Source organism: Erythrolamprus reginae, chromosome 4 (assembly GCF_031021105.1).
Source record: "Erythrolamprus reginae isolate rEryReg1 chromosome 4, rEryReg1.hap1, whole genome shotgun sequence".
NCBI lineage: Eukaryota > Metazoa > Chordata > Lepidosauria > Squamata > Dipsadidae > Erythrolamprus > Erythrolamprus reginae.
Genome location: NC_091953.1, coordinates 69687734 through 69704924, shown reverse-complemented (window position 1 = coordinate 69704924; position 17191 = coordinate 69687734). Strand labels below are relative to the sequence as shown.

The window sequence follows — 17191 nt, the reverse complement described above, 5'->3', positions numbered from 1 at the left end:
AGGGCGAAGCGGCATGGAGCAATGGAAGGCTCAAGCTGGCTGCGGCGGCGAACCACCTTCGTGTTTTCAGCTGGGGGTCCAGGAGTGCCAGCCTGACACCCCACCCCCCAGCGCTTCGCTTTCTGCCAGCCAGAAGGAAGAGGAAGGGGGGCATCTTGGCCAGCTGCTGGAAAGCCAAGGGAAAATCCCAGGTGCTTCAGCTGGCAGTCGGGAGGCGGGGAATCTCAGCAGGGGCGGGAAACGAATGGGAAATCTCATCGGGGTAGTCACAAGGCAGGGGAATCCCTGCATCAGTAAGTGAGCGCACACGCAGTAAGAGAGCCCAGGGACCTGGCTCATGTTCATAAGACAGAAAGGGTTTTTAAGACGAGGCAAAGAAATGTTAACCCCTGGGTTCGTATCTCAAAAAGTTCATATGACCCGGGGTTCGTAAGACAAGGTATCACTGTATATGGAGTTGAAGTCTTCAATGAAACACAGCAGCATAAAATTAAATCAAGAAAGCAACTCCCAGCAACTTTTGAACAAATAGCCACTGAATTTGCCTTACAAGATGTATGGCGATATTATAACCCCAAGCTTCAAGAATATACTTTCTTCTGTTGGCCAGTCGGGAGGCTCAAACGGAGGTGGGGAATCCCAATAGGGAATTCCATGGGCGGAGCTTTGATATCACGGAGACGTCCTTCCTGGCTGGCCAAAACGTGGATTCCAGAAGGACATCTTCTGGACGTCAAAACTGCGACTATGGAATTCCCTATTGGGATTCCCCACCTCCGTTTGAGCCTCCCGACCGGCCGACAGCTCCGCGGCTCTTCTGCAAAGGTGACAGCCAGGCGGCGCTTCTCGGCGGCCTCCCGAACCCGAACTTTTGCCAAACGTTTCGGCTTCGGTGTTTGGGAGAATACCGAGAAATGCCCAGCTGTTTGAAAAGATGACAGCTGGGCGGCGGCGCTTCTCAGCGGCCTCCCGAACCCGAACTTTTGCCAAACTTTTTGGGTTCGGCATTCGGGAGAACACCGAGAAGCGGCGAGCTGTTTCAAAAGATGACAGCCTGGTGGCGGCGCCCAGTGGAGCGCCGTTTTAACGATATTTTTTTTCCTTGCACGCATTAATCCATTTTACATTGTTTCCTATGGGAAACATTGTTTCGTCTTACGAACGTTTCACCTTACGAACCTCCTCCTGGAACCAATTAAGTTCGTAAGACGAGGTATCACTGTATCTTAAATCTTTTAATTAAAATTATGGAATATGCTGAAATGTCCAAATTGACTATGGAACTACAAAATAAGAATGATACAGATTTCCATAGAGCCTGGGACAAGTGGTACAAGTAGATAAGGCAAAAAAAAACCCTTACAAATATTACCAAAAGACAACAAACCAACAAACCAATCCCCAACGAATGATAAAATACAATCTGTTACTATAACTATCAATGATATACAAAACCTACATACAACATTGGATGACCAGAACTAACGATTCTTAACATAAACTAGGAATAAATCTTTAAAACATCAATATGTAGATAAAAATGATAAAATTCGCAAATCAAATGTATACAATTTCTCGGAAATAGCACTCCAATTACATCTTCAAATCTGAGGTCGTAGTGAACTGTGATACCAGCCAAGTAGCTGGTCACTCTTCCATCTTTCCTATCCTTTCTTTTCCTCTTTCCATTCTGTATCTTCTTTCTTACTACCACCTAACCTTTCCCAACACCCCTTTTCCTATCTCTTATCCCCTCCTTTTTTCTTCCTTCTTGACTATCTCTATGATTATGTTATACTATTTTATATGATTTGATTGTGCTAAATTTTGTGTTATGTATTGTTGATTTATTTTATGTTCTTTTCTTTCCTCTTATTATCTTAAAATTCAATAAAGAAAATATTTTTTAAAAAAAGAAACACAGCAGCAGCAGGAAATCTTGCAAAAATATATTTACTTCTTATTTACACTACTATCTGTATTCTACCTTACTATACATACACTATACTAGTATCTCACTAATATCTCACTACAACTATCTCAATTACAGTAACTCACAGGGATCAACAGATCAGTACAGCAATACAGCAACAGGAACATCAGCTATCAGAGCAGAGCAGAGAACAGAGAGCACAGAGCAGAGAGAGCAATACAAAAGCTCTTGCATATTTAAATATTTATCACCCAATCAGATTGCTACATGCTTAATTACCTCAGAATGACTCAGCATTCTCTTTGTAGTCCTTCCTTCTGCATTAAGATATTACCTCAGGATATTGCTTAATCCTGACAGTATTCAGGTGTGACCTTACTAAGGTTTTATAAAACGGTGCTAATACTTCACATGATTTTGATTCTATGCCTGTTTTTATACAACCAAGGATTGTATTCACTTTTTTGGCTAACTTTAGACTTGGTGATCAGGAAAACCTATTTTATCTAATTCATTTTACAATAAAAGTGTCAATTTCTGAAAATACTAGCAAATGCCTTCATATAATACTATCAACACAATACAGTCTTCACTTTAAAAGTTAGAACATCAAAACATGTGGTTCTAAAATCTTGTTATACTAACCTGTAACAACAGATGTATGTTCATCTCCACATGACATGTGTAAAGGCTTGTCATTTTTAAACCAAAACTTGCTAGGTACATTTTCTGCAAATTTGCTTTTTCCGAATGTGAATATAGCACCTGATTCTAAAAAGAAAACAGTTAAATATTAGTCTAAAATCAATTTTATATAATTCTACTAACAACTAATTTTGCCTTTTAATATCAAAACACTGGCACTGTACACCTTTCTTTTTCAAAGTCTTAATTTTGTCCATATAGATACAGACATTTATTCCATAATTATTACTTAAACCCAGTGATGATCTCCTACTGGTACGGTCAGGTACGCAAAACCTGTAGAAAAATTTTGATGCGCCCCCCCTTCTGGGTATGTTTTTCCTATTGCAGTAAATGAGATTGAATGTGTATAATTTTAGAAGAGGTGTGTGTGTGTGTGTACATATATTTTATATTCTTTCTTTCTTCCTTTCTTTTCTTTCTTTATTCTTTATTGGCCAAGTGTGATTGGTGCATATGCTCTCAGTGTACATAAAAGAAAAAGATACATTTGTCAAGAATCATGTGGTACAACACTTAATGATCGTTATAGAGGTCAAATAAGCAATGAAGAAACAATCAATATTAATAAAAATCTTAGGCTACAAGCAACAATTTACAGTATTATAGTGTTAAGTGGGAGGAAAAGAATGATAGGAATGATGAGAAAAAACTAGTAGAAATAGAAGTGCAGACTTAGTAAAAAGTTTGACAGTGTTGATGGAATTATTTGTTTAGTAGAATGATGGCGTTCGGGGGGAAACTGTTCTTGTGTCTAATTATCTTGATGTGCAGTGCTCTGTAGCAAATGTTTTGAGAGTAGGAGTTGAAACAGTTTATGTCCAGGATGCGAGGGGTCAGTAAATATTTTCACCACCCTCTTTTTGACTCATGATTATCCTCTGAAGTCTGTGTCAGTCTTGTTGGGTTGCAGAACCAAACCAGTTATAGAGGTGCAGATGACAGACTCAATGATTCCTCTGTAGAAATGTATCAGCAGTTCCAGGAAGCAGATGCTTCGTGTACAGCCTCTTGAAGTTAGCTACGACCTGCTGATCCATTGGTTGCAGGATTGAAGTCGGGTTGGGTGTGAGGAATAAAACCTTTATAAGCTGAAATTCTTGAATGATGTCCTCTTGAGGAGCGGGCGGGTGGCCTGGAGCATTGTCGAGAAGCAGTAAGGCACGTAGGGGGAGTTTATTACTCGACAGATATTTCTTCACCGTAGGACCAAAAGCAAGATTTACCCAGTCCATAAAGAACTGCCTCGTTACCCATGCCCTTGCATTGGAGCACCACATGACATGGAGTTTTTCCTTTAGGATTTTGTGCATCTTGAACGCACGAGGATTCTCAGAATGGTACACGAGAAGTGGCTTTACTTTCCAGTCACCCGACACGTTTGCACACAATGCAAGGGTTAGACGGTCCTTCATGGGCTTATGTCCTGGCATGTGCTTTTCCTCAGCGGTAATGAAAGTCCTACGGGGCATTTTCTTCCAGAACAGGCCGGTCTCATCGCAGTTAAATATTTGCTGCGAAACGTAGCCTTCTTTTTCAACCAGGTTAGCGAAATGCATAATAAACCCATCCGCTGCCTTGATGTCTGCACTCGATGCCTCCCCATGCCTAACCACCGAGTGAATGCCACTTCTTTTTCTGAACTTGTCAAACCATCCATGACTTGCCTTGAACTCGTCTTGATCTCCCAACGAGGATGCTTCATTTTTCTTTAGGTCGGAGAATATTGCACGAGCCTTCTCACTGATGATCGACTCTATTACTGTATCTCCTGCCAGCTCCTTTTCTTTTATCCAAATTAGCAATAACCTCTCCATCTCTTCATGAACAGATGTCCTAAGTTGGGAATATATCATCGCACCTTTTGCTGCTTTAACACCTTTAAGGATGTCCTTCTGCTTAAGGATAGTACAAATGGTGGATGTACAGCGGTTGAACATCCTCGCAAGTTCAATAACACAAGTTCCTTTATCGTGTAAATTAATTATCTCCTGCTTCGTTTCTATGGATATCATCCTCTTCTTCTTCTCAGCGGCCTTTCCACTAGCGGATTCTTTTTTGGGACCCATGATGCACAGTTCAGATTAAAATATACACTCGCTCTAAATACTGACATGACCGAGACGAGGCTTTGTTTTGCGCGCTAACACGTGCGAATGCCCGAGATAACCAGAAGCAAGGGGATTCTGGGTTAGAGAGGCGATGTGCCAACTAGCGGTAGCATCCAATGAAGATGTTCCGCCCCAGACGCCTGATGGACCCAGAGGGCTTTCAAACGGCGCTTGGGGTTATTCCAGAGGCACTCGTCCACAGTTCGGCGGAGTCTCTCGCGGAGGCCTGGAACAGGGCCGCGACGGGGGCTCTTGACCGGATTGCGCCTTTGCGACCTCTCCGTGGCGTTAGACCCCGTAGAGCTCCATGGTTCAACGAGGAGCTCCGGGAGTTGAAACGCCAAAAGAGACGTCTAGAGAAGCGATGGAGGAAGAGTAGGTCTGAATCCGACCGAACACTTGTAAGAGCTTTTATTAAGACTTACAAAGTGGCGCTCAAGGGGGCAAGATGCGCGTATCATGCCGCCTTGATTGCATCAGCGGAATCCCGCCCGGCCGCTCTGTTTAGGGTGACCCGCTCCCTTCTTAACCAGGGGGGAGTTGGGGAGCCCTTACAGAGTAGTGCCGAGGATTTTAACACGTTTTTCGCTGATAAAGTCGCTCAGATCCAGGCCGACCTCGACTCCAATTGTAAAACAGAGTCGACTGACAACGAGTCAGTCGAGGTGACTGGGGCATGTACTTGTCCACCTGTCTGGGAAGAGTTTGATCTGGTGACACCTGATGAAGTGGACAAGGCCATTGGAGCTGTGAGTTCCGCCACCTGTTTACTGGATCCGTGTCCCTCCTGGCTGGTTTCGGCCAGTCGGGAGGTGACACGGAGCTGGGCCCAGGAGATTACCAACGCTTCCTTGGGGAGGGGAGTTTTTCCATCACTCTATAAAGAAGCGCTCGTGCGCCCCCTCCTCAAGAAGCCCTCCCTGGACCCAGCTGTGCTTAACAACTATCGTCCAGTCTCCAACCTTCCCTTTATGGGGAAGGTTGTCGAGAAGGTGGTGGCGCTCCAGCTCCAGCGGTCCTTGGAAGAAGCCGATTATCTAGGTCCCCAGCAGTCGGGTTTCAGGCCCGGTTACAGCACGGAAACCGCTTTGGTCGCGTTGATGGATGATCTCTGGCGGGCCCGGGACAGGGGTTTATCCTCTGTCCTGGTGCTCCTTGACCTCTCAGCGGCTTTCGATACCATCGACCATGGTATCCTTCTGCACCGGCTGGAGGGGTTGGGGGTGGGAGGCACTGTCCTTCAGTGGTTCTCCTCCTACCTCTCTGGCCGGTCGCAGTCGGTGTTAGTGGGGGGTCAGAGGTCGACTCCTAGGTTTCTCCCTTGTGGGGTGCCTCAGGGGTCGGTCCTCTCCCCCCTGCTATTCAACATCTACATGAAACCGCTGGGCGAGATCATCCAAGGACATGGGGTGAGGTATCATCAATATGCGGATGATACCCAGCTTTACATCTCCACCCCATGCCCAGTCAACGAAGCGGTGGAAGTGATGTGCCGGTGCCTGGAGGCTGTTGGGGCCTGGATGGGTGTCAACAGACTCAAACTCAACCCGGATAAGACGGAGTGGCTGTGGGTTCTGCCTCCCAAGGACAATCCCATCTGTCCGTCCATTACCCTGGGGGAATTATTGACCCCCTCAGAGAGGGTCCGCAACTTGGGCGTCCTCCTCGATCCACAGCTCACATTAGAAAAACATCTCTCAGCTGTGGCGAGGGGGGCGTTTGCCCAGGTTCGCCTGGTGCACCAGTTGCGGCCCTATCTGGACCGGGACTCATTGCTCACAGTCACTCATGCCCTCATCACCTCGAGGTTCGACTACTGTAATGCTCTCTACATGGGGCTACCTTTGAAAAGTGTTCGGAAACTTCAGATCGTGCAGAATGCAGCTGCGAGAGCAATCATGGGCTTTCCCAAATATGCCCATGTTTCACCATCACTCCGCAGTCTGCATTGGTTGCCGATCAACTTCCGGTCACAATTCAAAGTGTTGGTTATGACCTTTAAAGCCCTTCATGGCACTGGACCAGAATATCTCCGAGACCGCCTACTGCCGCACGAATCCCAGCGACCGATTAGGTCCCACAGAGTGGGCCTTCTCCGGGTCCCGTCAACTAAACAATGTCGGTTGGCGGGCCCCAGGGGAAGAGCCTTCTCTGTGGTGGCCCCGACCCTCTGGAACCAACTCCCCCCAGAGATTAGAACTGCCCCTACCCTCCTTGCCTTTCGTAAACTCCTTAAGACCCACCTGTGTCGTCAGGCATGGGGGAACTGAGACATCTCCCCCGGGCATATACAAGTTATGAATGGTATGTGTGTATGTATGCGTGCTTAGAAAATGGGGTTTTTAAAATGTTTTTAGTAGAAATTTAGATTTGCTGAAATTGTCTTCTGTTATTCTGTTGTGAGCCGCCCCGAGTCTGCGGAGAGGGGCGGCATACAAATCTAAATAAATGAAATGAATGAAATGAAAATCCTGAAGCTCGGCTCGTATCCCGAATTTGAGCTCGGGTGTCGAACAGAAATTTCACTCACGTCGCGGCTCGTAACTTGGAATACTCACATGTGGAGCAGCTTGTATCTAGAGGTACCACTATGTATGTATGTATGTATGTATGTATGTATGTATGTATGTATGTATGTATGTATAAATAAATAAATAAACAAATAAATAGACAAATAAATAAATAGGAAAAAAATTCCCTTCTTTATTAAATTAATAATAAACAAAACCACCTCTCTCTCTCTTTCTTTCTCTCTCCCTTTCTCTTCTCTCTCTTTCTCTCTCTCTTTCCCCCTCTTGCTCTCTCTATTTTTCTCACTTTCTTCCTCTTTCTTTCTATCTCGCTCTGTCTGTTGCTCTCTCTTTCTCTTTCTTGCTTTCTCTCTCTCTCGCTTTCTTTCTCTCTCTCTCATTCTCGCTCTTTCTCTCTCTTTTTCTTTTTTTTGAGCATCTAAGAACATAAGGGCTAGTTGTCTTTCCGAATGTACCTCATAAAATTCTAACACGTCCAATATCGTTCTTATATTATTTCTTTTATATCTCCCTGACAGAAATCCATTTTGATCATAGTTTATTTTTTTATTCATAATTGGTTTCATTCTGTCTGCCATAATTGACATAAAGATTTTATAATCCACATTAAGAAGCGATATTGGCCTATAATTTTGTATATTTTGTTTTTTAGAAATATCTTTTGGTATCTTTTGTGTCCATGTTTTAGGTATTATTCCCTTTTCTAACACCTCATTAAATATAATTAATAATATTTCCCCTATTATTTCTTTTAATTCTTTACAAAATTCCGCCAGTATCCCGTCTGGACCTGGTGTTTTGTATTTTTTTGTTTCAATGCTGCATTTTCCAATTCTGTTAGGGTTATTTTCTTATTTAGTATTGTTCTGTCTACTTCTGATATCTCTTCTAATTTTACATTTTCTAAATACATATCTAGTTGTTCTTTTGTATTTTCTTTTTGGTATAATTCAGTATAGTATTTGACTGCAATATTCTTTTTTTAATCCATTGTATATTGGTTATCTCCATTTTCATCCTCTAATCTTTGTATATATCGTTCTTCTTTTTTTAATTTATATGCTAGCCATCTACCTGTTTTATTTGCGTTTTCAAATTCGTATTGTTTAGTCTTCTTGAGTTTTACAGCAATTTCGTCTTGTATTAGTAAGTTAATATTGTGTTTTATTTTATCCCTTTCTTCTCTTATTTTTTCATTTTGGAGATCTTTTTGGATTTCTATTTCTAAATATTTTAATCTGTTTTTATATTCATTCAATTTTTTATCTTTAGATTTCTTAATTTTAGCTGAGTATGCTTTTGTTAGCCCTCTTATAAATGCTTTCGTGGTGTCCCAAATATTCTGAATTGTAGTGTTGTTATTCAAATTGTCTTTAAAGAATAATTTAAGTTCTTGTTTAATGTAATTAATATAATTTTGTTCTTGGATTAGTGCTTGGTTTATGGACCATCTGTAATATTGTTTCCTAGGATCTTTAATTTTTATTAATATTTGATGGTGGTCTGCCCATAGATTTGGGCCTATTTCAATATCCTGAATTAGTTTCCCAATTTCTTTGTCTGCCCAAATCATGTCTATCCTAGACCAGGATTTCTGAGGTGGTGAGTAGAAAGTATATTCTAAGTTTTGAGGGTGTCACTCTCTCCATATATCTGTAAGTCTGTATTCTCTCACCATGTCATGAAATTCGGCTGGTAGGGTTTTCCTCTCCTTGGATTTTTTTTCATTGTTTTATAATCTTTTTGAATATCGTATACCGCATTATAATCTTCGATAATGCAAATATTTTCCTTTTCTATCTGTCCTACATGTTCCTCTAGTTTTTTATAGAATTGTTTCTGATTTGAATTTGTAGCATAAATTGCTATTATGACTATTTCTTTGGTTCCTATTCTCATCTTTACACTTAGTATTCTTCCATCTTTGTCCGTGTAGATTTTTTCATGTTGAAGCTTTTCTCTAATGTATAGGGCTATGCCCCTTCTTTTAGAATCTGTTAATGCTGTGAATAATTTACCTAGTTTTTTATTTTCTAACATTTTACGGTCCTAATTTCTTATATGGACTTCTTGTAGGCATAATATATCTGAATTTTGTTTTACTAATTTCGTCATTGTCTGTTTTCTTTTAATAGGTGAATTCAATCCGTTAACATTTACTGAAAATAGATTAAGCGTTTTTGCCATATTTTCCTTCTTTCCTCCTTCCCGCTCCTCCCCTCTCCTCTACTGTCACTTTGCCGCCGCTCTTGTTATGATTCTTTCCTCCTTTTGGGGTTCTCCCTTCTCCTGTCCTCTCTCCCCTCTCTCCTCCTCCATTCCTTCTTTTCGAATTTGATGTTCTGTGTCTGAACTGTTGCCTCCTTTTTCTAAATGTTGTTTGATAAAATAATCGGCTTTTTCAAATGAATTGATTTTAATATTCCTCCCATTCCAAGTTATTAAAAGTCTTTCCAGGATTAACCATCAAAATGGTATTTCCCTTCTCATCAGTTTCGCCGTTAAATAGTGATATTCTCTCCTTTTCTCCCTTATCTTTTAAGATATCTGCTTGAGAACCTTTATTTCTTTTTCTTGATAGATTATTTTCTCATTTCTTGTTGTTTTGTATATTTCATCTCTTATAGATTTTTTTGTAAATCGTACATGTACTTCTCTCGGTAGTCTGTGGTTTTTCGTGTAGTTTGTCTGAATCCTGTATATCTCATCAATATGAATTTTCACCTCCTCAATTTCAATTTGTGTGTTTTCACTTATTAGTTCTGCTAATTTATTAAATAGGTCTTCATCTGCGTTTTCCGGAATATTTTGGAAGCTGAGGAATTGTGCCGATTTCTCCCTCTCTAGTATTGCAATCGAGGCCTCGAGTTCTTTGTTGGCAGCTTTTAGTCTTCCCTCCGCTTCACATCTTTTCTCTTCTATTTTTCTTGTGTCTGTCTCTAATTTTTGAATTCTTTGTTCATGATTAATTATAATCTCTTGTATATTCTCCATTTGATTTTCTAACCCTTCAATTTTATCAGACATTTTTTCAAAGTTCTTATTTGTTTCGTCTTGGTTCTGTTTTATAGTTTCTTGGGTTGCTGATGCAGATTCCTGACTCCGCACCATAAATTCCTGAATTAAATTTAATGATGCTTGTATTGATTGAAGAGATGTTTTATCCATTGTCGCAATTTCTATATTAGATTTTGTATTCACTATAGGAGGGGTTCCAGGTGTAGATTTCTTCTGGTATTTAGAGAAGTTAGTTGACATACTATCTTTCTGTTTAGAAGTTCTTAAAATTTCCTTAAATTTATCTTTGAAATTACTCTATAAAAGATATGCTCAACGGCGTTAATTAATTATGGGAGGGAGTAATAATTTTGTTTCGGGAGATCAATCAATCTGACTTATCAAGTTTTCCCAGATTATCACAGTTCTAATTCGTCAAATATTAAATATCGATAATTAATAAATCAATTTATGATGAAAGCCAACTTTAAAATTTCTAATTCTATATTTATACATGTATATCTTAATTAATCAGTAAATATAATCAATAAGTATCAGTAAAAATCAGTAAATATCAATGTATATAAATAATCAGCAATAATTAATAGTTAATAACAATAAATAGCAATAAATAATTTAGTTCAAATTTTCCTTAATATAACTAACTTACTATATATTATTATATTATGTGGTATATAAAACTAAAATTTATTCAAAACCTTTAATATATTCAATATAATCACAATATAATCACTATGTATATAATTAATCAGTTAGCACCTTACTATTTTACTATCTTAATCAAACAACTGATCACAATTCATCACACAAAGAAAGAAAGAAGGAGAAAGAAGGGAGAGAAAGAAAAGGATATGGGGAAATCCTCTAACAACTAACAAATAAACAGTTATAATAAATCAATAAAAGATAAAAGGGATAAGTAAGAGTGCAAGCAAGTAGGACAAGAAAGAAAAAGAGAAAAGGGGGAGGGGGTGGGGGTGGAACAGGGAGGAGAGAGAGCAAGGATTTACAATTAAACAGCAGCAATCAGATTTCAAACCACATGTAAATAATTAAATTATCCAAATACTTATAAAATTAATGTTATTATTATTATTAATATTAATTATGACTTATCAGTTATACGTTTGTAGAGGTTTCTAGGTTCTTGCGCAGTTGTTTTGTGGTATTTAACAGTTCAGTCTATGTCTCTATGCAGCAATAGTAGTATTCCTGGGTTACTGTGAATATTAATTTCGGACTCTAGTGTTCTTTCCTGTAGAAAAAGAATGGCGTCTCCTGTCTTTCAGTCACGTGCAGTCACGTTTCTTCTTCCTCTCCCCGACCTTCTGACTTTACCAACTCCAACTCCAACCAAGCCTTCAAACTTACGCTTTCTTTCACGATCTCGACTGATTCCAGATCTCTCACTGTTCCCACGCCTCCCACGTCTTGCCAGGCAATTCAGAAAACTCAAAAAAAACCTCAGGAAACTCGGCAGCTGTGTCAGGATCTCAACTCCTTCCCGGCTGGTTCCGTCTTTCTCCTCCATCTCGTCCCTCTCGTCACTCCTTCGCCGTCGTTTCACTCGCTCCTTCCTCCGGTCTCTGGTCTCGGACACCTCTCTCTGCTCTCCGCTCTCTGCCCGGTGGTCTCACATCTCCAATCTCCTATCGTCCCTCGTTTTCGCTCCACCAAACGGAGTGTTCAGTTGTCCTCTGCTCAGGTTCTGGTGTCTCCTCCGTGGGATCCGTCTTCCTCAACTTTCCTTCGGCCACCAGTCACTTCCGCACACCATCAACAACTTACTTTACCTCTCTTAGACTTCAAAATGCTCCGCTCTCCTTAATCGCCAATAGTTCATACTAAGGGGACTGCCTATTTTTTTTCCTTCTAGCATCTTTTCACCATTGATTATCACGGGTAAATATATTAAAGTAGTTAAATACAGACCGCTGCTACCGCTGCTCCTCTTTTGCTTCCCTGTTGTCAGCTCAGTGCACCAAGCCTTTGGGCCGGAGCTAAAAACTCCGACTTTTTTTCCCCACCAAAACATGGCAGTTTTGCCACCCGCAGTGGGGGGTCGCACCCCACCCGCTGTCAGATACTCCCCTTTACCCTAACTCCTCTCTCCGGGAAGAATTGTCCCCACAAAAGTGGGTTTTTGACGAAAAATCTCGAGTGTAAGCCAGGAGCTACTAACTTACACGTCGCTTCAGCTTGGACCCACCCCGGAAGTCTCCCTTTCTCTCTCTTTTTCATATTTCTCTCTCCTTCTCTTTTTCCTTCTACCTTCCTCTGTCTGTTGCTCTCTCTATCTCTCTCTCGTTCTCTCTTTCTCTCTCTTCCTTTCTTCTCTGGAGGCCGTGGAAGGTTTTTCTTATTTTGAGGCGTATGGAAAGCGCTCGGGGAAAGCGCTCCGAGCAAAGGGGCTGCAACTTGAGAAGGGCGGGGCGGGCGCTCCTGGAGCGCTCTGAGAAAATCCTCTTATAGCCTGGGAGCACTTTGGGAACACCTGCCCCGGCACTCTCATAGCCCCTTCACTAGTGGACAGATGAGGAGGAGGAGAAGCCGCAGCCGCCACCGCTGCAGGAGGAGCCATGCCCCAAGGTGGGAGGTGGAGGAGAAAGCCGGAGAGAGGGGCGGATCGGGCAGGCAGTGGCTGGAGGTCATGGGCGGGAGGGGGCCGGAGGCGCCTGGTGCGGGGGCAGAGAGGCTCAGCACTGACACTGGCACATCTGTGGCGGGCGGGGGTGGCTGACACCTCCTGATGCGCAGCCTTAGAAAAAGCTGCGCAGGAAGTTGTTTTAGGGCGCGCGGCCGTGCAGCCACGCACCTTAGAGGTAACATTGGTCTCTACTGTTGATACTGTGTTGTCATAGAAACATAGAAGATTGACAGCAGAAAAAGACCTCATGGTCCATCTAGTCTGCCCTTATACTATTTCTTGAATTTTATCTTAGGATGGATATATGTTTATCCCAGGCATGTTTAAATTCAGTTACTGTGGATTTATCGACCACGTCTGCTGGAAGTTTGTTTCAAGCATCTACTACTCTTTCAGTAAAATAATATTTTCTCACATTACTTCTAATCTTACCCCCAACTAACCTCAGATTGTGCCCCCTTGTTCTTGTGTTCACTTTCTTATAAAAAACACTACTCTCCTGAACCTTATTTAACCCTTTAACATATTTAAATGTTTCGATCATGTCCCCCCTTTCCCTTCTGTCCTCCAGATTATACAGATTGAGTTCATTAAGTCTTTCCTGATAAGTTTTATGCTTAAGACCTTCCACCATTTTTGTAGCCCATCTTTGGACCCGTTCAATTTTATCAATATCTTTTTGTAGGTGAGATCTCCAGAACTGAACACAATATTCCAAATGTGGTCTCACTAGCGCTCTATACAGTGGGGTCACTGTTTTGCCGGGCTTCACGTTACGAGCCCCAATTATGTCAGAAATGTAAATTCAAACACACACACTGTTGTAAAGTAAACAGAAAAGCCGTTTATCCAAAATAAAGCTGTGCACACATACTTTAAACTGAGCAAATTACTGAAAGTTGCGAGAACAAGAACAAACAAAGCAGATAAGAGCACCTGTGGCAGCGTCACAGCCAGACCTCTTCCAGTCAGTCCACAATTTTTTACTTAGTTGTGAAATATCCCCAAGAGTCTGTAAAAAGCCAGGAACAAAATGCAAACATGACGTCTCCTTCTCCAAATGGATAATCTCCCACACGCGCTCTGTGCAACGCTGGCAGTTTATCAGCAACCCCATTAGCATAATTGCCCCAGCCATAGGTGTTCTCTCTTATCGTCTATGATACCTGCACAGTTGTTCCCTTCTTGTCATAGACCTATGCCTACGAGCATCTATTAACCTATCTTCCTGAGTCTGATGACTCACTAATGGGGTCATTAGCTAATGGGCTGCCTGCATCTACCTCACTTTCCGATTCTGCTTCAATCCCAGCATCTGTCCTTGACAAAGAATCCTCACTATCCAAAGCTGTTGGCAATAAGACAAGTCTCTGGGAACCTGAGGATTCTCCAAAACCAATGTCCACAGTCCTCTTTGCAGGAGCTGGCCCAGAGCCAACCACAACAGTCACAATCTCCCTGTTCCTGCTTGTTATACCTCTAGCTATGCAGCCAAGCATTCTACTTGCTTTCCCTACCACCTGACTGCACTGTTTGCCCATTTTGAGACTGTCAGAAATCACTACCCCTAAATCCTTCTCTTCTGAAGTTTTTTTCTAGCACAGAACTGCCAATACAATACTCAGATTGAGGATTCCTTTTGCCCAAGTGCATTATTTTACATTTGAAAACATTAAACTGCCATTTCCATTGCTTTGACCACTTATTTAATAAAGCTAAATAATTTGCCATATTACAGACGCCTCCAGGAATATCAACCCTATTGCACACTTTAGAGTCATCGGCAAATAGGCAAACCTTCCCTACCAAACCTTTTCCTATGTCACTCACAAACATATTAAAAAGAATAGGACCCAGAACAGACCCTTGTGGCACACCGCCTGTAACCAGGCTCTACTCAGAATACTCGCCATTAACAACAACCCTCTAGTATTGGTGGAAGGATGGAAGGGTTTCTCCTAAAGTCTACCACCATTTCTACGGTTTTGAGTGTGTTCAGTTCTAGATTGTTCCGTTCACACCACAAGGTTAGTTGTTCAACCTCCCATCTGTATGCGGATTCATCATTGTCTTGAATGAGTCCGATCACTGTTGTGTCATCTGCAAGCTTCAGTAGTTTAACAGATGGATATTTGAGATGCAGTCATTAGTGTATAGAGAGAAGTGGTGAGAGTACACAACCTTGGGAGGCCCCTGTTCTAATTGTACATGTATCTGATGTGATTTTTCCTAGCTTCACCTGCTGCTTCCTGTCTGTTAGGAAGCTTGTGATCCACTTACAAGTGTGTTCAGGTACCGCTAGCTGATTTAGTTTGGTTAAGAGGATGTCCGGTATGATGGTGTTGAATACTGAACTGAAGTTTACAAAGAGGACCCTAGCGTAGGTCATTGGAGATTCAAGATGTTGAAGGATGTAGTGTAGAGCCATATTAACAGCATCATCTGTTGATCTATTTGCTCGGTATGCAAATTGCATGGGGTCTAACAGTAGATCTGTGATGGTTTTCAAGTGGAACATCACAAGCCTTTCTATGGTTTTCATAACTACAGATGTTAGAGCAACTGGTCTGTTGCTCTAACATCAGTTCCTTGACTGAATGCTTCTTCGGCACTGGGATGATAGAGCGTTTGAAGCAGGAAGGAACATAGCACAACTCTAGTGTTTTGTTGAATATATAGTATATATATATAGTAGATAATGATTATTTTTATGTACCTGTGTGTAATATGTATGTACACACATGGCATATATTCATAGAATTAAATAGTATATTTTGGATGTTCAGTAATAGTAAGGGAAATTCTATCTCTCTGAGGCGAGGAGAGGCCAGGCACCCTAACCCTAACCCAAACCCTTGACATGAGTGACATCAAGTTGGCAATCTTTAAGCCAGTCACCTGACCTTTAAGCCACCTCCAGTTGCATGTTCATCAAACCACTCCCACCTGGTCACATGGTCGGCAAGCCACACCCACAAAATAAACCACGTCCAGTGTGGTAGTAAAGAATTTTGCAGCCCTTCACTGCTTGCACCACAATAACTATCAAATAGTATCATATAAAGTAGTGGCTGATTGATGTATGTTTCCCCTTTACATTCAGAATACAAGTAGAATGGACATACAGTATACAATAGGAAACATAACCAGAGTTTGCTGTGCTCACTCTAAGAAGTATAGCAACTCCCTAAAATTTCTAAGCACACCAAAAGAATTCTTCAAAAAAGATGAAAAAGGCAATAGAGCATCCTATTGCATTCACAACCTTTTTCTATATTATTTGCAACATATATATTACTACAAAGCACATACAGCATGTATCCTGTAGTTCAACAGTCATGAAAGGCCTTATGTTAGAACTTTAGCCTTTCCCAGGTCTTTAGAAAGAAGCAAATCAAATTGCCTTACAACAATTCTAACTAGAAACCCCCTTCATCAGTTCAGTTCAGTTATATATGCTGCAAAGTCAGCAACTTATGAAAATTAAGGTTATTTGAGGCAGAGTGCAGGCTAAACTTTATGCTTTTGCTCCGCAAGCTGAAAAAGGAGATACACTCAGAAGACGGAGAACGATCCCCATATTGTAAAACAACAGCCGGCGGTCTCATGGACTATAACCTTCAAGGGCGCCTTCCGAGGAAATGAGGTCCCATTGCAAGCGGGCTGAGCCTCAAGCAGAGGAACCCCAAGAGCGGAGATGAGCAAGCTGCGGGGCACCCGCGCCGGCTCGCTTGGCAAAGTCCGCAAACGGCGCCAGAAGCGGAAGGGGGCTGCCGGCACCAATCAGCTTACTTCTCGATGTGAGGACGGGACTCACCGGGCACCTGCTCCTCGGCCTCCCCCATGACGGGCAGGAGGGGGGAGGGGGCTGTGCCGCTCTGGCAGATGGATCCGCAAGCAGCCCCGATCCCGGAAGTAAACAAATCTCCTGCCATTAGCAACGAAGCCCGGTTCTACCATAGAGTACATGTAAGGCTGCATAGAGCGTAAGTGGTGGGCACCATACAGCACCATCCTCCCCTTGACCTCCTTGTCTCCCCCGGTCCTTGAAGCAGTAGCTAAGGTTCGAGCTGCCGTTTAAATATATCAGAAGCCGGGCTTCCTAAATCACTAAATGAACTCCATAAACATTATTCGAGAGAATGGAGTCGCCGCTGTGCCTCCATATACCTGCCTGTAAATAATTATGCTTGTAAATAATTATATTTATAGAGACATAGAAGTCTGACGGCAGAAAAAGACCTCA

At 42.0% G+C, this 17191-nt stretch overlaps 1 protein-coding gene across 14 annotated transcripts in view; it reads right to left on the bottom strand.

Annotated features, from left to right (window-relative positions):
- Positions 1–16903, bottom strand: part of RPGR (retinitis pigmentosa GTPase regulator) — a 298707-nt gene extending 281804 nt beyond the window's left edge. For 11 of the 14 annotated variants that reach the window (XR_011559019.1, XR_011559020.1, XM_070750561.1 and 8 more), the window contains exons 1-2: positions 16763–16871; positions 2579–2704 (exon numbers count right to left, since the gene is read on the bottom strand). Coding sequence is in view for 12 of the 14 variants with exons in the window: in XM_070750561.1 (XP_070606662.1) it covers positions 2579–2704; positions 16763–16790 (154 nt within the window). In the remaining 2 variants the exon portion in view is untranslated. Of the gene's footprint in view, positions 1–2578; positions 2705–16762 lie in introns of all 14 variants that reach the window. The other 3 variants (XM_070750562.1, XM_070750560.1, XM_070750559.1) reach the window with 3 other exon arrangements.
- Between the last annotated feature and the right edge of the window lie 288 nt (positions 16904–17191).